Source organism: Dinoponera quadriceps, unplaced genomic scaffold (assembly GCF_001313825.1).
Source record: "Dinoponera quadriceps isolate SergipeBrazil2010 unplaced genomic scaffold, ASM131382v1 scaffold5593, whole genome shotgun sequence".
Lineage (NCBI taxonomy): Eukaryota > Metazoa > Arthropoda > Insecta > Hymenoptera > Formicidae > Dinoponera > Dinoponera quadriceps.
Genome location: NW_014560138.1, coordinates 290,128 through 310,173, shown reverse-complemented (window position 1 = coordinate 310,173; position 20,046 = coordinate 290,128). Strand labels below are relative to the sequence as shown.

The 20,046-nt window shown below is 48.2% G+C and overlaps 1 protein-coding gene across 8 annotated transcripts in view; it reads left to right on the top strand.

Annotated features, from left to right (window-relative positions):
• LOC106750659 (tropomodulin) overlaps positions 1–20,046 on the top strand; it is a 63,392-nt gene that overhangs the window by 11,085 nt on the left and 32,261 nt on the right. The window contains exons 1-2 of one of the 8 annotated variants that reach the window (XM_014631158.1): positions 6,243–6,655; positions 6,807–7,034. The exons of the other annotated variants lie outside the window; for them this stretch is intronic. Coding sequence (XP_014486644.1) covers positions 6,933–7,034 — 102 coding nt within the window. The 5' untranslated portion in view covers positions 6,243–6,655; positions 6,807–6,932. Of the gene's footprint in view, positions 1–6,242; positions 6,656–6,806; positions 7,035–20,046 lie in introns of those variants that run through there. 8 annotated transcript variants of the gene reach the window in all.

Here is a 20,046-nt window from a genome sequence, read left to right as displayed (position 1 = left end):
AACATCAAAATGCAATCTGTAGAATGAAAGGTTTAAGAGACGAATTAAAAAGCGTCAATATCGTCAAAGTAGGTTTTTATTAGCCTGTAGACCGTCTTAGACGCAAATTATTAAAAGCGTCGAAGTAACGTCAGAGTAAAATTTCAACTGCCAACAGGGCTGTTAATCGATCTACGTATTCCTATGCGTTCGCTCGTCGATTTCTAGTATTTTCTAACCCCCTAACTTGGACCGCTCACCACGTCCGGACGGGGGCGTACGATTAACGCGCGCAGATACTTCGCGAAATGATGCGTCGATGTCTAATCGCCCAAGTTCCGCCGTAATTCACGTCACCTGTACGCGACGTATTTTTTTTTGCGGAGGGTGCGCATCCTCACGTACTCCACCGTGCGGCCATCGACTCTACAGAAGGCGGGTGGGTCCGGGTAAGACGTTGGAATCAAAGGTCGATTGAGGAAGGTCCGCGTTCTCCGCGATTACGTGGGGAATTTAGTTCTTTTCTCGGTACGCGGAAAAGAAAACACGCGGACTCATCGTGTTGTCGCTGACGTAAGAAAGCGTCGAGGGGCGGCGGCGGGGCGCGGACTTAAAAATAACACGCCACTCGAAACAGCTGCGCCGATGGAAAGTTTCCTCTCGATGCCGGTCGATTTGAAAATACTGAACAGCATCCGGCCAGTGCGAAATGCGAGAGAGCGCCTCGCGCGCCGTAGAGTGCTGCGAAAGATCCAAAGGTACCGTTAAATTTTCCCACATTTTTGCTTGACAAAATTCGCCCTACCGAAATTTTGCCAAGAGGAGTCTCAACCGAAACTCCGGCATCTCGTTTAATGTATTACAGTAATAATTATTATTGCTTCAAGAGAACAATTCTCTAATTACAAGCTAAACGCGAAAGATCGATAGCGTAATGAGCAAGAAATCGCGTCTGGCGAATCTCGAATTTCAAGTTTGCGGCGTTAATGTTACATTCTTGCCTAAAATTTCGCGTTTTTTTTCTTTTTTTTTTTTTTTTATTATCTGCTTACATAAGACCGAAGAAGCACCGGATCTGCTTGAAATACAAGCGATCGGGATTTCGAGTACAAAGCGCTCGCCATAAACGGCGCTTCGATATATCGTGAACAAACGGTAACGCGATTAGCAACGCAAACTGTTGGCACGCACGGCTTGACAAGGTGGAAGTATTATTCCGCGTTGATAATAGCATTTTATCGTCTCCTTGGCAATGCCGCGATCGTATCACGCTCGGTAGTATCAAACGGATACCGCTTTGCGTCGGCTATTATTTGCCTCGCGACGTCCATCCGACGTAATTAATTATATTCCCTAATTAACATCGCATTCTCTGAATTGTCCCGCGCTCTCGACACCCGGAGGGTCACCTCGGTCAACGGCGTTACGTCGGCCGCTTCGATGCACTCGCGCCGTCTGTCTTTCCCGACGAATTTTCGCTGAAATGTGCCCGGAATCGAGGAGGAGGATATTGTCGCAGCATGCACGGAAAAAGCTCAGTTCCCGCAACTGAATAGAGACCAGATGAAAACTCGGATGAAAAGAAATGATATCTCTCTGTCACCGCGACGTGAGGACGTTCGTGCGAACATTCAGCCGCATTAATTTAGGTAATGCAATAGCAATATAAATTTTTTTAAATTCGTTGAAACTCGCACCGTATCGCAGATACACTCATTTTCCCATTATTTTCTCTCTCTGCTTCTTGAAACAATTTTTCTTTCATTAGCACTAATAGACCAGGTGCTAAAGTACATAAAAAAGGAAAAAACGGCGAAGAATAAAGAGAACAAAAGAAAAAAGCATTGCTACCGGCGAGTTCGACTTTGAAGCCGTATAACAACGGCGATAGATCGCATTCTGAATGTGGATATCTATTGGATATCGCGATTATCGGAGGGTTGAAACTCGGTTTAGACAACTGAGAGCGATTTACCGAGTGGAAACCTCTCCTACAGGCATCATTCCCACAACCGAATTCTCGTCTGGTCTCCGGGCAATAGAAAATTCAGTCGCACCAACGGGATTGCTCTCTTCGTGCGTGTAGACGCGGTGTTCCACCGTGGAGAAGAAATAAAAGAAAAAAAGAGTCCGCTAAAATTAGGTACGCGCGGAAACGCGGCTCAGCCGAGGCGCTTATTTTTAACGTTCAACAGAAAGACGATCAATCGCGTGTGTCACACCGCGGGGTAATTTTCCGCTTCAATCTCTCGCGTTTTCGGTCTGCGGCTTTTTGAACATCCGATAATTTCTGTCCGTTTGCGTATTTCCGCGGAAATGCAAATCCGTCAGATCGACGTCGAATTTCGATCGCGTGCGAGACCCACCGTGTACAGGACAGCGTTTACGACTATTTGGCTGCGTACAAGCATCGATGAGAACGAAATAAATGTCAAACACCATGTAGCGTCGAGAATGTTCCGCAGGTTGATCGGAACGGATACTAAGTGAGGGGGATCCTCCGGAGGATTCCGAAAGCGCGGTATTGATTGGCGCGCCGTCGAACGCGAAAACACGACGAGCTCTCAGTCGCCCCTGTATTCATTTTACGCGTCGCGCAGCAGCAGAACGGGGATAATTCGATTTTTCCCGGCGAAAGGAAACCGGACGGAGTTGCGCGCACGGTTGTCGTCCGGGTCGAAGCTGGAAAATTCGCGCGGGCAATCGACGTGCGTGCGAAATTAGCTCTTTAATCGCGCAGGCGATATCCCCGCGGCAAAGAGAAACGTTTAATCCGCGTGTAAATCACTTTCCGAAATAGATACGATTGATGATGCCCTGAATCTCTCATGTCGCGAGATCGTCGACGGCGTTGTCGGCCCGAAATGCCACCCGGAATTTGCGTAATGTGCGTTAGAGATGTCGCCGTCTTCACGCGATGTCTCGGTCGATTTGATCGCGCGTCTGTGACGAACGAATGTGAGACACGTGTGAATGCACGTGTCCACCCAGGCCGCTATTCGCGGTTCGTTATCGTTTGACAAATAATCACAGCTTCTTGAATCTCTGATCGGCACTTGTTTCAAGAGGCACTGATCCGGACAGCTTAATAATGACTCATGAATCTGTGATTAATTGTGCCATCGATCGGAGACTGTGTGAGTCATTTCGGTGCATCATTCATCATCGATCGCAGATTGTCAATTTTCAATTGAGAGAGTCCCAGCCTTGATCTACAAATATCTCTTATCGAGCGCTTTTAGTATATTTAAATTATTCATCGATCTCCGGGCTTTTGTGTATCTTTGAATATTTAATCATGCCGGAATTGCATAAAAGTGCTCACTACCGGGCGTGCGTGTTGTTTCTTCTGAACGGTCCCTCCGATTTATTGTAACAATAAGCTCGTTATTACTGACAGAGCAATCGCATCATCAAACGACAGTGGTTCCGCGTGTGAATGCTGAAAAGCTTTCTCGGGTCGCGAGAGAGCTTTCCTGGCAGCTCCGCGGCCGAGGGTAAAATCGGGAACAGTGTCTTCTTTGTGCTAACGATACGGGCTTTTGGCACGCTTTTGCACCATCTGACGGTTCTTCCGGAAGAGTTTTCGCGCGAAAGCTTCCAAATGGTGCCGCCATCTGCCCGCGACCGAGAGATATCTCTTTTACAAATGCGAGAGAAATCATTTTATCGGGGCGAAACTTATCGCCGTTATCGGTCGGAGCTAATTAAGCTCCGATCGGAGATCATAATTACAGCGATTTTGTTTGAACTGCGTGCGAATTCACAGTATCGATAAGATCGCTTCGCATTCTCGCGTCATTAAAATTGCACGCCTCGAGGGTATTTATCATATTTAAGATTCTTGCATGCCGCGGAATCGAATTCCTCTTGCGGAAAGACGGGAGATTCTCGCGTCGGAGGAGCGCCGACTGCGCGAAATCGTATCCGTGGTGCGTGAAAGAACGGCTACCGGAGAACGAAAATGATATTCGGATATAAAAAAGGAAATAAATCAACAATCAAACGCTGATATGGGGAGGGCGGTTTGTTTATATATATATATCTTCAATATTTCACGATTCGACAGTTATTATGTCGATGTGAACACGTATGTGAAAAATATATTGTCTGAAATAAATAAGATCTCGTTGATTGCAATCGAGAAAATGATTACCGAATTCGTGGTCGAAGGGATGCGATTTCGCCGAAGCGGGACACCCGACGCGACGTCACGTCCAACGATCTGCAAAATATGGCTCGAGCCGCTTATTGTGTACTCATGCTCGTCACTCCCGCGTGCAAATAGCTCGACCAGCATGCAAATGCGATTGAGTGGCCCAGCTTCGCGCGCGTGTTTGCGCTAAATACTGAATTGTGCGCCGTGCGAAACCGCCGGTCGGACCGGTCGCTCGGCGCGGCGCGGTTCCGTCATCGTCCACGGATGCTGCCAAAGAAATTCCGTGCGATTTAGCAAAAGGATTTGCGTCGGGACGACAATTATCACGCGGTTGCGAACGCGCGTATGTGCGTATGCGACGCTTTTGTCGTTCTTTCGAAAGCGCGAGAACGCTGTTTCCATCTCGACTGCGGGAAGGGGGAGAAAAATATAAATAAGTAAATAGATAGATAGATAAGTAGATAAACGGAGGGAGAGAGAGAGAGAGAAGACCGACGTGATTCTCAAGAGATCTCGACTTTCGCAATCAGTGATTTTTGCGCAGCTCCCGTACTATAAATCCAAGTAATTTTACACACTTTGTGTAATCACTTTTCACGCATTTGCAATTTACATGTGTCACTAGTGTAATTTTACGCGCAAAAGGGCGTAAAGTTTACAATTTTGCGCACATAAATGCGTAAAGATTATACGGCAAATCCGAATGTGCAATTTTTATACACTTATGTGTGTGAAATCATAGTATCAACACGTGTACAAATACGCGTAAAAAAAAAGTAACTACATGTAAAATTACATATTTGGATTTTCAGTGTGTTCACGATCGCGCTATCGCCGCGGCGGAACGAATTTCCCCCGTCGTAGATTGTTCTACGACTTCGATTTCGTCCGTCCCCGCGGCGAGCGAGCGAGACCGAAGATGATGACGCGTTGGCCGCGGGTCCGGGGAACTTCGCGACCCCGAAAGAGCCTCCGCGTCCACAAAATTTTCCACGCGAGCGTGACGGAACCGCCGTTCATGAGATCTGCGATTCGTGGATTCGGGCTGGAAGCTGCGGGGGTAACGGGGGATTACGTAGATGGTCGATCCCGAGGGATTTGCGTTTCCGAGCGCGCGTACGCAGCGTGCGATATTCTCGCGTCATCCAGACTCTCTCGGCCTCTTCTCTACTCCCACGTTCGTTTCCAAGAAAAATAGACGAACACGACGGCTAATGACAGATCTCGATATCTATGTATACTCGGATCCACGCGGCTCCTTCGCCGATGCTCCGCTTCCGACGCGCGCGCACCGAGTTTACGCCCGGCTTTAGGGACGCCGCAAAACAAATAGTCACCTATGTAACACAGGCACGGGCCGTGTGTAAAATATTGCAAAACTTGAGGATCGGCACGCGCGATACGCAACGTTCTCCGTTCACAATGAAACTCACTCCTTCACAATCGTGTCCGAAAGATTAGTAGAGTATTTAAGTAGGTTCTTACTGGGGGAAAAGAATTCGGATTTACTTTCTCTTCTTCTTCATCGATGGTTCTTTTAATCCACTGCATTTTGTACGTATTTATACGGTTCACGCAAGTAACGTGATCTACGTATTATATATCAAAGGACAGTTTTCCTCTCTTTCGTTTAACGATTAATAATAATAACAATTAACACGTCTCGGTGCGCGAGAAATGAAATTCCTCGCATTTCCCGGTTTCGTACGATAAAAATGTGACGACGTTCGGCGGGGAGAACTGAGAGATGTTGAACGCGCGACCTTCTGAAGATTCAAGGAACTCTCGGCCGTCCAAAATTGAAGCTCCTCACCTCGGGAGATCATCAATGATCCAAGAGAGATATTTCTACGATTCGAATAACAAACGAATAAATATGCTGAGATTTATGCGTTTGCGTAACGGGATTCATCACTCGAGAGGAACCTCATCGTTGGCTCCTAATCGGGGCCAGGATCGCGGACGGAAGGGTCCTCGGAGGGAGAGCGGCAGCGCGAGAGAGCGCTCGCGGTTATGCGCTTTATCGCGCGCGGCATCCGCGGGGCGTCGTCGTTGCGGGCGGGTGGCGGCCTAATTATACGTGTTTCTCCGTATTTCTGGAAGCGGTCCGAGGATGGGGCGCGGAGCTCGCGATACAGCGGGAGGCGTGTTTCCCGGCTTCAGTCGCGCGTGGTCCACCTCGAATCGCGCATATCTCGGGCTCTCGTCCTACGAGAGAGTGTCGGTTGGAAGACGTTCCTTCGCGTTCCAGGGATCTCGTTTTCGCCTCCGTCGACACTTTGCGATTCGTCCGTCCGCCCATGAGGCGGACACGCGGATATCGAGAGAGCGAGAGGGCTCGGATCGATCTTCGGTTCCTCGATTAGATGCACCCACCGCAAGTCGCTTCATTTTACTCTAACGTATCTCGTTCCGAGGTCACTCCACTTCGGGGTCGCCGCGAAATCTTCGACACGCGAGTACACTGAGGAGCGCTGTTTCTCGATAGCGTTGATTAGCAATCGGAAGGGCCGGAAGGTAATGAGAGAAACTTCCCACCGACGTTTCGGATAATTGAAACGATCCCGTGGAATTTCATTTGGAACGCGATCATTTCGGAGCGAACGATCGATCCGCTCTCGAGGACGAAACCCACGGGACTTACACATGATCATGTACGAACTTGCAGAATCCTTTCCGACGCGACGAAGGATAAGCGAAAGGATTCTTCTCAAAGTGTCCGTCGTGTGAAGCGATTTGGAAGGGAGTGACGAGTTTGAAATTGTGCGAACAGCGTAACAGCGCAGCGAGAATCATGGCGACCACGGAGGTTTTCCAGGACTGGGATTCTCCTTACGAGAATCTCAGCACGATGAGGACCACCACCAGAAAAACTACGACCACCACCAGAGTGGAGGTAAGACTCGAGGGACGTGGGAAGAAAAAGTGAGAGGAAACGCGCCGATTAGTCATCGGTTGTTTATTATGTAATCTGCCAATTTTGTGCACTCTCGTCCGACTTTTAAATCCACGGACTCTTTAATCTCGATACCGCAAGACTTTCCACTTCGAAAATCCACTTCGAAATTCGCGAGACGAGACTCGGAAGGGCCGATATTATTCTGTGACTTGAAAGCGGAAGGTTCCGCGTGTCTAATTTCTCCTTTTAACTTCCAAATCGCTGGGTGAGACTTACACGCGGTTTCAGGTTGTTGATGCTTTCCCATCTTACATCCACAAACTATCGATCCATGAGTCTTTAGGCTCCTTAGACCCATCGGATGTGCGTGCGTTTGGCTCACTCGAATTCATTCGCTCGTCCGTTCCTCGCGATCGTGATTGAAAGCGAATCAAAAAAGGTCTCGCTTCTGGAACAAAGTCCGAACGGTTCCTGCCAGAAACCGTCGCGCATTTCTGCTGCTTACATAGATCACGCTGATTGCGAATCTCCACGCCTGTCAAGCGCATCATAACATACACGAGCGGAAGATTTAGAATGTCCACTCGTGACGCGGAAAACTCCCGCGATTCGCGTCAGAGGATTAGGCCGGGAATGGGTGGAAAAGCCAAGAAGATGCCCTTTTTTTGGCGTGTCACGGCTCGAGCGCTCGCTTATTCGGCGAACAAGAGAAAGTGTGAGAGAGAGAGAGAGATATATATATATATTTATTAAACGCTCTAGGACGCAAATCCCCTCAAGCATTATAAAATACAGAATACAAAGATAAAATACAAAACAAGAACAGAGGGGTAAGAAGTGAACATTGATGGTAAAAAATTAGCCCAAAAATTGATAAACATCGATAATCACGGAAATCAGATATAAAATCGAACTCATTAGAGTTGTCGCACCTACAGCTGGGAAAAATAAGTAAAAGTACAGTGATAAGTCTAACTACAAGAATTGAAACTAAAAATGAAAGAAAGAGAACGCGCGCCGCCTTGGCTAGCGTGCGATCGAGAGCGTTTACGATTTTCCGGCTGTTTATCCATGAAGCGGCTCCGATAACGGCCTTGGATCCAGCCAGTCGTTCTATAAGCGCGCGTCCCGAGAGAGGCGCATTTCCAAAAAGAAGCGACGGGTTGTCCGACTCGCATCGTCGCGCGCGCTCCACGGAAGGCGCTTCCGGAGCGTTCGTGCCCGCGCTCGCCAGCTTCGTTAAATCTAATCGCAATGAGCTCGTCGATCCGACAGGGAGATAGCGGGAAACGTGTGAACGAGCTGCTCGATTCTCGTTAGCGGCGCTTTCGCGCGTACGACGGCGCGCGCGCGTGGCGATAGCACGCTCTCCCGCGACACACGTCCGCGCGTGGAATGTTGGCATTGAAATCTCAAAACCGATAGCCGCATCCGGCCCGGCGGGGACTGCATAAAAATACGTCCGATATAAATAGGGGAGACATCGCGGGCGATAAACAAATGCGGCAGGCGCAACACTCGGAAGGACCGCGTTTTACGGGCCTTTTCATTACCTATAAAAATAATCCGGTGTCTTTTTGTCGCGGCTGTGTGCGGCAGCTGGCCGTGCGCCAGGTGGCGGGATAAAAGCCGCGGTGAAAAAAGGGTCATTGCGCAACGCGCGACGATGATATGACATCCGTAACTCCTCGGCTGCGCTTCCCCTCCTCCGAATCGTCGATTAACCCTGAGAGTGAGGAGCGCAACATGGCGCAACAGGGAAATGCGTAAGCAGCAAGCAAATTAACCAATCACACAGTCGATTATCCTTTTCACACGGAGAAAATATTGTAGTAAACGTTACTACAGTTTGAAGTTCGTAATGCTGGATTATATCGGAATTATTATTGAAATTATTACCGGGTGTCGTAACCTTTAGTAATGCGTACACGTGATGTACATCACTAAAGATTACAATACACATCGTAATTTCAGTCTTAATTCCGGCATGGTCCAGCGTTACAAAATTTTATGCTATTTTTCACTGCAATATTTTCTCCACGATCGAAGGACAAGAATCGACAGTGACTGGTCAATTTGCTAACTACTTACATCTCACCGTTTACCCTTTTCTTTGTGTTATGGCCCTGACATCTGCAATCTTGACGCAGAAGTAACATCATAGATCTCTCAGGCCTACACCGCAAAAAGAATTGTAAAAGTCTTAATTGTTTTGGTCTTTCATGAATTATCAAGTTTATTACCGATTTTTATCTATTGTCTTTGCAAACCGCCGCCGAGAAACCTTATTCTTACTTTATTGGATCAGGCTGATAATAGCAGTGGTCACGTGGACCTAACTTTTTTTTTGAATAATAGAGAAATGAGAGAGAGTTATAGCATCTAGCCCACAACGTGGAAGAAGGAGAGAGCGAAAGAAAACGCGTTAGGCCTCGTAGGCCTAACATATTATTGTCAGGGTTCAACGCGCCGCGTGTTTTTCGACTGGTCGAGAGTCGCACAGAATTCTGTTCATTCAGAAACTCGCGGAGTCAATTGAAAACGTCGCCGATTAGGTAGTCTCTCTCTCCCTCTCTCTCTTTCTCTCTCTCTCCCTCCCTCCCTCTCTCTGTCTCCCTTCCCCTCTCCTCGATTTCCTAAGATACTCGACCTCGCAGGGATTTCACGCGCTATATGAGGCGAAAAATCGCGGTCGCGTGGAAATTCGACGTCTACGAATCCTTGAGAGGAATCACTCCGGCCTTTCGAGCTGTCTGTGTAAATTTGATCGACATATTTTTCGGATCTCCGGGTCTCCTTGGGGCGACAATGTTGCCGGGTTCTTGGCGGGTCGACACCTGGCTCGGTTTCACCGGGCGATGATAAAACGCACCACACAGTGCATGCCCTCGTCGCGATTAATCGCGCCTCGCGGATTCCCCCGCGTTTCCGCGCGTTCTCGCGCGTGTTTCGTAAAATCGCGAGATACGCTTGAAATATCGGCGGACGATCCGTTCTTGAGATTCCATCAGCGGCGGAGGATAATTTTCTCAGGACGGTTTGCGTATTTCGCGCGCTTAGACTTATCTCGCCGACCTTACCCGCCCGTCTCGGACGTTCGTCGGTCGCGTGTTTACGCGACGGATTATTGGCGAAGAGCGAAACGAAGTTCCGTCGCGCGCGAGCGGGTAAATGCCAACCGGACGGGAGAATCGCGCGATGAGAACTTTTGATAGCCTGTTAAAGCGGCTGCCAAGCGCGCGACGACGCGGCTTATAAATTATCCACGGGAGATTAACACGAGCGTGAAGAATTACAACGCCCGATACAAATTGCACTCTGTTCCCTTGGCGAAGTCGTACTTCGCTTTGGCGCGACTGGATACGGCAGTAATCTCGCGAGCACCTCGGAACGCGCGATTTGGGACACGCTCGCGCACAATGCGAAGATGATAATCTCGCGGAACGCAACTGTCGTGACGGTCGCGCCCGATTTCGCAATTCGCGCGAGACGACGAAAGCAGCTGGAGAAACGCGCGAGAACGCGATGCGCGTGAAACGACGGCGCGTCGGGCACACATTTCTTTCTGCTATTATTAAAGCATAGTTTATTCAGCGCTCTGAGACAGATCTCTTGAAGCGCGGGCCGATATGCCAGAGAACTGAGAAAGTTCGACGGGTCGTCGATGATTCATCGGCACAAAAGTCGTCTTACCGGACGCAGAATCGGACAATCCGAAAAGCGGAGGGAAAGGACGAATGCATGGAGAAAAATAATTTTACCGTTGCGCCGCTACCGCGTGTTCGTTACGACAGCGATAAAAATTTCGTTGGCGCGATCGAATTATTCGCAACTAGAAACAGTTTTGTTGCCAGGATAGAAATATTCCGCTGAGTGAATTCATCTTTAGGACAAGTTAATTCGCTGTTAGGACGAAATCATGTTTTCCTACAATTATTAATTTATTCCCGCGGCGAAATAAGTCAACGAGTGGCAATTAGTACTCGCTCTTACAAATCGCTTTGTTATCCACATAATAACTGACAAATTTTATCGCGGCAGCATAAAATTCGCCGCCAGTAAATTATCTTATCACTTTCCCCGTGGCGGGTGCTTTGATCGATACTTTTATAGTACATATCGTTATTTTATCTATAAATTGATTGGAAAATTCTTTCCTCATAAACACTGAACGATTATTAATACGATTATTAACATGAGTATGTTTCAAGTGGAAATATGCTGAAAAATAAAACGTACATTTTCTCTCTCCACGGGACGAGACTTTTGAATCAACGAGATATTATTAAAAGAAACATTTATTACTAAAAATCCGACGAACTTTTGCAACACCTAAGTACAGTTTACGAGCATCTGCGTATAGATATATAACGTGCGAAATGCATAAAAAGTCCTGGCAAATAAATACAAAGGCATGACACCTGGTATGCAGGGAATATCTGCACGAGCACGTGCGCGTATGGACGGACAAATCCCCGCAATTTTACGTCTTAGAGGCGACTTGAACGTTTCTTCTCGCGCTCGACGCGCGGGAGCCCGAATGATTTACGAGAAGCGACATAATTCAAAGCGGTGGCTCCGAGGTAAAGGCGAATTTTGGCAATTCGGGCCAGGCGTCATACAGTGTTGGAGCAACCTCCGAATTATTTACGACGGATCTATTAATCCCCGTAGCCGTCGCGTCGCCTTTATCGTTCGGCTCGATTCTGCAACTTACGCTCGCTCGCTCGCTTGCACCGTCTCTGCCAGGATAATCCTCGTGCGCCCCTCGCTGCTAAATCGGAAATCGTAAAACCGAGATTGTCGCCGCGGCGCTCACAATAGAATACGCCGCGCGCAATTGGCAGTTCCGATGTCGTTTACCTCGCCGCACAGCTCGATCCTCTCTCGTGTAATATCGTTCCTCGCCCCCGAGTCGTCGTCTAATTATAAATTCCCGACTTTTCGTACGTCGCGCTCCGAAAATAGGGATTTGACTTGCCCGTCGCGCGCGCGCCGGTACAACTTCGATTTTCTTTCGCGGCGAGAAAGAGAAGTAAGGAGAAAACTTTCCAATTATAAACCACGAAATCTTTCTTTGTGTGAGTACGTCGCTAAAAGTAGAATCCCGAAGCTCTGTGGTAAGCCGAGGAGGGGAGGGAGGCGGGAAGGCGGTTCGAGAGGTTTTTCACCTCGCTCGCGGTGACTTTTTTCACAGGAAACGGCAAGAAAAACGAGAGAGAGAGAATGAAATACGCGTGCAGATAAAGGAGGAAGCGGGACGTTAATAAACGACCTTGAACTTTGATCAGAGCGGGACGATCGGGGAGAGGCGTCTCTATCTGAGCTCCCCTCGTCGACCTCACACGGCCCCTTTTTGGATTCGCAATTCTCCTCCTCGAGTCGACTCCGCGGATCCGCCAACGAAAATATTGACGCTACCGGTCGTGAGAAATAAAGAGAACCAGATGCTCAGCGTGCGATATCGGATGGTACGGGAAAAGTTGCGGACGCTTGTGTTTCGCGCGGGCGAGCATGATTTATTCAAAGTGGTTACCGCGAAATCGCCCCCACGCCGCGGTCGTCCGCCGCGGTTCCTCCGGGATAATTTGATACGCGCGCGTGTTTTTATTTGGCGGGAGGCGTGCCGATGATCTTTACTGTTTCTCACATGTGCGCACTCTCTCGGATGCAATCAGAGCCGGTCAAAATTCATCCGAGTCACTGGCCACAATTAGCGAAGTATTAGACGAAAGAGCTAAGTGGAAGTGTCTTCGCTAAAAATGAATGAACACTCATCGATCATCGTTACAATATCATTTTGCCGATTCAATCATCGACATCTTCGGTGGTTTGCTTTAAGAGAGCACGGAGAAATATGAAGAGAAAAGCGAGATCCTCTCCCCGGAGAGAAACGAATACGTTTTCTACAGCCGCCTGTGTATCAGCAAGAAAGGAAGAGAGAAAGAAAGCAAAAAAAAAAAGCATAATCCGATCGAGCGGAAAAAGTGATCGCAACAATTTCGCCACGGCGATTAGATTCTAACAGGAGCAGCCAGTTGTGCCGTTTCGTCGGGGCCGCGCAGATTTCTCGTTGCCTCTCTCCTTCCCGCGTTCTTCGCGCAAATCGCCGAGATCCCGATGGCATCGCGATGCGAGATAATTGACTTCTTAAAAAGAGAGAAAGTTTTCACCTTGGACGTGGCGCGTCCGTAAACGTCGCGTCGCGCAAGAAAATTTGCTTAGCCGCGGCACACGCCGCCGGGAGCTCGCCGATTGCGCGCCGTGGAAAGTACCTTATGAAAACATATCGTAGCGAACGGGTGATTCGATTTAATCGTGCGAACGGAACCACCAGCTTCGGGTCTAATTAGCCAGAAGAGAAGCAGTTATGTGCGAGCGCGCTCTTAACGGGATGAAAGCGATGTCTCAAGTGGCGGACTATTGTTTTCATCCGCTACTCAGACGCGATTTAGATGCGCCACGCGTTTCGATCTCCTCCTCCTCTCGCAACGGAATCGTTGATATTTCGCGGCTTGATCGCGCAGCTCGCCGCCTTTTAATTAAATGACCAGCCGATTGCGTGAGCCGTTGTGTTTGTTCACTGTCGTTAATGTCGAAGCTCTCCTTCGTGCCACGTGTGAGAACGTTTCTCCGAACATGGGTCGCTCGATTATGCAAGGGGCTTTCATTACGCACGTACACGTGAACCGCCGCGTTACACGACTTGACCTTTTCATCAGTCATTGTGAGCTTCCTACACGCGGCTGGGCCGTGGTCAGCGGATCGTGACTAAGCGGGCTTTTAAATGCACGGCCACTCGAAGGGACAAAGACGTCTATGCCGGTGACAAGTCTTTGTGAGGCTCGCAAATAGGAACGGCTGTGGCGGATGGTGATAGATTGCCGATATCTCGAGCACGGAACACCGGGATTTCCGGTGAAGCGATTCGGTCGACCGAGAGCATCTTGCTAAGGCGCGAAATTGCGAAATTATTGCCGCGAATGGTCTTCCTTCGTTTTCACTTTTACGTTCCGAAGGTGCGATAACATACCCAAATCTTGCTATGGTGAATTGTGGAATTATCACGGGACGGCTTTCCCTTCTTTTAATTCCGAGTTTTTGCATTGAAAATGTGCTACGTTCAAGTAATATGATCCACACGGTAAAAAGTTTTCTCCATTAAAAACGGTCTACCGGAACCTTTGTGTTACTTCAACACGAGGAATTTGTTAAAAAGTATGCAAACATAATGTTAAATTAATACAAGATGTGTTGAGGTAACACAGAATTTCAGTGGACCGTTTTTAATGGAAGATTCTTTACTGTGCAAGTAAAATGGTTACTCCAGTGCTCCTAAGCAAATATTTGCTAGACGTAGAAATATAATTGACTATATACAACATGATATTTCTTTTGTATAAGTAGACATGTAATGTGTTAAAATAATTGTGACAAATATAAAATTCGTATTATTGAGAATATCAGAATTTATTTTTAGAAAATATCTAACCGGACGGAAACATTTTAAAGCCACTAGGTTTCTCTTCAATGGAAAAGGAGTATTACGTAATTCTAGTAAATACCCTCTTAAATTCAGAACCGTTTTACACTTACACACTCAGTAATTTGCAAATTAAGGTGTTACTGCGCTCAAGTATTTGCTACAAGCTATTGAAGTATATTTGAATTGATAAAAATATTGCTCGATTTAATGCTCGATAAAATTTACTGCTCGATGCTGAGAAACCGATAATTATTTTTATTTGATTACCACTCGTGCGCTGTAACACTACATTCAAAATTGTTGATAAAACTCGCAAAACACCTGCTGCGACAATCTCGAGTTTTATAAAAAAAATTGTAGACGGCGTCCTTGCGGCACGGAGTATTAATCTTATCATTAATCGGTCTCGATCATTATCATTATAATTACGCATTCGAAAAACGAGAAGGATCGATCGATCTATGGGAGGATTGTTCTGCACCTAGGTTAGACGCGCAGTATCAAAATGCAGCATCGGATGAAGCGGGGATAAATGTTTGACGATTCGTAAAACGACGCTGCACGATCAACGCGCCGGTTTCGCGATTAGCCTCACCTGTCAATCAACACAGGCGTGATAAATCGAAAGAGTCGCCCAAACAGCGCGGAAATCCATCCCGAAATATTCACTGCGATTGCGATTCGCGCGTGCACGCGCGATCCACGCACGTTGGATCAACTTTTCGCGCACGCTCAAAACTTAGACCGCATTGACACTAGCGATTATTTACTCGCCGAATGGGAAAACAACGCACACCGGGTATATATCCCGCGCCATGTCAGCGACCCCTCATCACCGCGGCGTTTCCGATCGATCACCGCGGAATTGATAACCCGTATTTATCGCCGACGGCAATCCCGATCTCGATTTATTCACAGGCACGTTTCGCGGCAAGTATTTATCTACGTCGTCATCCAACGCGCGAACGATGCATACGGGAAACCGCGAAAAGCATCGGTCGTCGAGATCACGACGAGCCGGAGGATCATGTCGCGATCATCGCGAGACGGATCGATAGATCATGCGAAGCGCGCTCGTCGGGGATACGCCGGGTTTCGAAACGCAAGGTCGGCTCTCGAAATACACCGGATGAATCGTCGATCGGACGAATCGAAATAGAGCCGCTCCTTTCGGTTGCTTCCTCCGCGACGTGGAGAGCCTCTAAGATCAAGGACCCGACGGCGACGACGTTCCCGGTGAAAACTCGCCGCGTGCCTCTCTCGCTATTTCGGTTACGCCTGTCGGGAGACAAAGGGCCGCGGAAGACGCGCCAGGTCTCGATGCGCCGCTTCCCGGAACGGACGAAAATCGAGCCGCACCGCCGACGAGGGGGACTTTCACTCCGAGACCTTTCACCCTTCGAATCATCCTCGACGTTTTCTCTCCCCGGTCGATCCGTGCTAATTTCATCGGGACAATATATCGCGTGATCTTCCTTTACTTCCATATTTCTTAACAACGATCATTATTATGATCGTACTTCTTTCTGTGCGATTTCGATGTATAAAAAAGTCATTTATCGGACCGACTGGAGTTGAAACAAGAGTCTTGAAGTTTCGCAAGGAGTCGTTAAAGATTAACACGATGTATCAGGGAAGATCCGGGAGATCAGAGCCGCCATTAGACCGTTCATTTAGACGCCGGGGAAAAGGCGGAGATGTTTTGCAGCAAGGGGGTCGCGCACCCAAAATCATCATCACGTCGCGAATTATTAAGCCGCATTTATTTTGGACGCTACGCGACCCAGACTCGCACCGTTCTTTCAGCATGCGCCGGATAGTAACTCCTCCATTATTCACAGGTGCATGGGAGGTTTTATGAAAAATTTTCTAGAGGGAACGCTCGAGGACGATCTATCTAACGGTTGATATGTATGTAGGTGCGATGAGGTCACCCGGCGAGTCCGTCAGATGATATCACGACGGCGATCTTAAGCAGCAACGCGCTGTTTACTCGCACAGAGGACCGTCCGGAGATGAAAATGCCGTTCAAGCAAGCTAATAAATACATCAGACGTCAGATGATATCTCGATGCGACGGGGGGAATAGACGGTGCATCAGTTCGCCCGGCAAGCAGCCACTTTTGTTGGGAAAAAGAAAACGGCGAGATGAGATCAATGCCTTGGAATTGCCCGTCGTAATAACGTTCAATTAAATTCGCGTGGAAATCCGTCTTAACGCGAGTAGATTACAGGTTTCCACGACTTTTCACTCTCCGTAACTTTCTTCGTTATCCTCGTGAACGAGAGGATCCTGCGATGCCCATATCGTTGTTTAATTTCATCAGTTCTCGTTTCTCTCGGGAATTCCGATCATTTTGTATTACTTAAAGATGTATTGTGTATAATGCCGGTGTATTAGTCTTTAATATTATAATAGTTTTTCATCAAAATCTTATCTTCAATTTAAGAGATGTTAAAAATAGAAATTAAATTATATCGCACGTTAATCGTGAAGAACGCGTAAAACTTTCGACATAAATATTCCGGTTCTCGAATGACCGATTCTTATGAAATTCATTTCGCCTTACGCCAATCTCCTTTAAAATGGAATAACTTTTGATCCGGGCTCTGAAATACCGTCGAACTTTTCATTTTCAAATACAATGTAGATCAATTTGCAATGTTTTCATCATTCCTTCGTTACTTCGACTTATGAGCGTCCTTAGATCTTTGCCAATTTTCCGCATCTCTTAGAATGAAATTCCCCGTCGCGACAATCCCGATCGCGTATCCAAGTCGTACGTCGAACGAGAGGAGCGCACAAACCGGACGCCGAATGACATCATCGTCGCGCGACAACGATTACCGGACTGTTTTCGCGGAAACCTCGGAAAAACTTGACCGACCGTGCCGCGGAAGGGGGTCGCGCGCGCGCGCGGAGTGAAAGTCGTTTGAACGCGATCGCGGCCGGTTCGTAGACTTCGCTACTCGCGCGTACAATACCACTACTCGCGGCTGGGTACTCTCTCATCGAGAGGCTCCAGCATAAAACTCGGTTGTTTAGTAGCACTCCGGAGCTCTCCGGTGACTTGGCTCACGTGCCGCTCCTTACTCTCCGCTCGGCACGTCTTACCTGAGCGAACGTTGCACCGCGGGCTCTCGTAATCGCGGCTGCTTCTTTCGGCGACTCGGCTCGCACGCCGATCATCCTCACTCTCGTTACCTGCGTGTTGCGTAAGTACGCCAACCATTTGCGGTAATCACCGGCCGAGAAGTCGCCTTTTACAGCGAGCGCAAGATGGACAATTAGCCTGATTTTATGTAACCGAATATAAGGGGCTCCGTTTTCCCATCGGCGATGTCCGCGCGGCGGATAAACGGGAGGAGTTCAGGGAAGAAGAGCTCTCCTCTTCCGACATTTTCATCGAATTACAAAGGCGCGGGGCTCTCGAACTGCGAACCACCGGCCTTAATAATGCCGCACGATCCATTGCGGATAAATAGCGATCATTCGGATAACGCGTGTATTTTGCGTACGGAGAAAATGAGCGCGAGTGCCACTAATTAACGATTGGCCAATATTTGACCAGTTTGCTGCGCATATCGCCGATGCGCCTAGGCGGTCCATTATTGTAGCAATTGAAACGGTATAATATCGCGGCTGCTCAATTGTTCGACCAAACACCCGCGTCCGTTAATCACACACGCACCCCTCCAGCAAACCGCGCTCTTTTTCGGGCCGATTCAAACGCATTTCCGTGGACAGAAGTCCGGCGTGTTAATCCGCCGGGAGAATCTGCCGGGGAAATCTCCGACCCCTTCCGAAATTTTTCAAGGTGAAAACGAGAGAAAATGTTCGTGCGTGCGATTTTGAAGGTGGTCGTCGAAAAGCGCTTCGCCCGGAGGGATTTAATTGACTTGACGATGAAGAGATTGTTATTGAAACGCTATAACTGATGCGGTGACCAACGCTCGTGACGGAGGGTATTCTAAGGTTATTAATAGTTGTTACTCGAAACTTGTTTTAGAAACTTGCTTTTCAATATAGAACTGGACGTGAGTTTTCCGGTTGAATAGCGTTTACAGGTGTGATGTCAGATGTACGATATTACGCGACTCGACTGAAAAGCTCAGATCTGACTGTGAATTAAAATCCGAGTATTTCACATGGGACAAGTTTCAAGTGACAATTATTATTAATACGGACTTCAGTGTCGCGCACGTCGTCTCTCGGATCGAAAATAACTGGAAGTGTGGATTCCAGCGATCACTGACCTACGATACCGGGGGGTAGTACACCGTTTCCGTCGTCGGTCGCGTGCTTATAAATCCGGATCCGCTCGATTTAACCCGGCGGATCGCGCGCGCGCGCGCGATATCGGTGTCCGTGAAAAATTGCGACGCTGATAATAATTATTGCGGGAGGGCTTTTCACCAGGAAGTCGATCGATGCGCCGTAAATGAATATTCACGCGGTCCGTCGAACGTCACAGTGGATGAAGCTACAAATTGATACGCGCGCGTCATAATCCCGAGTTATAAATACGGAAGTCTTTCCTCCCGTCCTTCTTTTCTTCGCTCCGAGCGAGCGCGCGACCTGCGAAACCGTCGAAACACGGAAGCGAAACTGTTTCGCGAAAAGAGACCAAGTGTCGTCCGGCGTAACAAATGCGTCGTTCTCGAATTTCATCCGAGAACAACGTAACGCTCGTGATAATTCGGCCGAAATCTAACTTATATACGCAACGCATGTTTACACTTATATGTGCCGAGCGAGAAATGATAACGTTGATGTAATCGTGAGTCGAAAATCTTAAATTGTATATTAAGTCCCCAAGGGGAAGGGGAAAGAGAAATAAATTTCTATCTGTAGCATAAAAAAAGAACACGATGGGAAACTTTGTCAAGGCTTAATGTAGAACTAAATTAGACTTAAGGCAGAGCTGAGATTTGACTCGGGATGTTACTGTTGATATTTATTGGGTCGCGATCTCGATTTAGCACCGATCTCGGTCCCGATTTAGTCGCGACTCAATACCCAATTTAATCCCGACTTAACGCCGATCATTTTGATCACACGTTCGCTGCTGCCGTCGTCTCGGGCTCTCCGGGCTTCGTCTTCGAAAATCTACGAGCGCACGCGCGACGCCGATCTAATTACTAACTGGAGTTTCACATCCGCCGTGTTTGTCGCTCAGTTCGGCTGAAAAGCTGACACGATAACCCAGATCGCGACGCGACGCTCGTCATCGTCGTCCATCGTCGTCTTCTTCGTCGTTTCTGTCGTATCGATCAACTTTCACAATCGGCATCGCGACCTCCCTCTCCGTGCTTTCCGCGCACCCGGCACCGATTTTAATTCCGCGTGTTCGCGCGCGCCTCTGGCGGACCGCCAAACAGGAATCTGTTTGTACACAGATAAATAGATGGATGAATCAGGGGGAGGGTTAGGAGGAAAAGGCTCGATCGAAAGACGCTGTCGGAGCGGATCCGCGCGGGAGTCATCGTGTCGGAAGAAAATAATCCGACGGACGGGAGGGG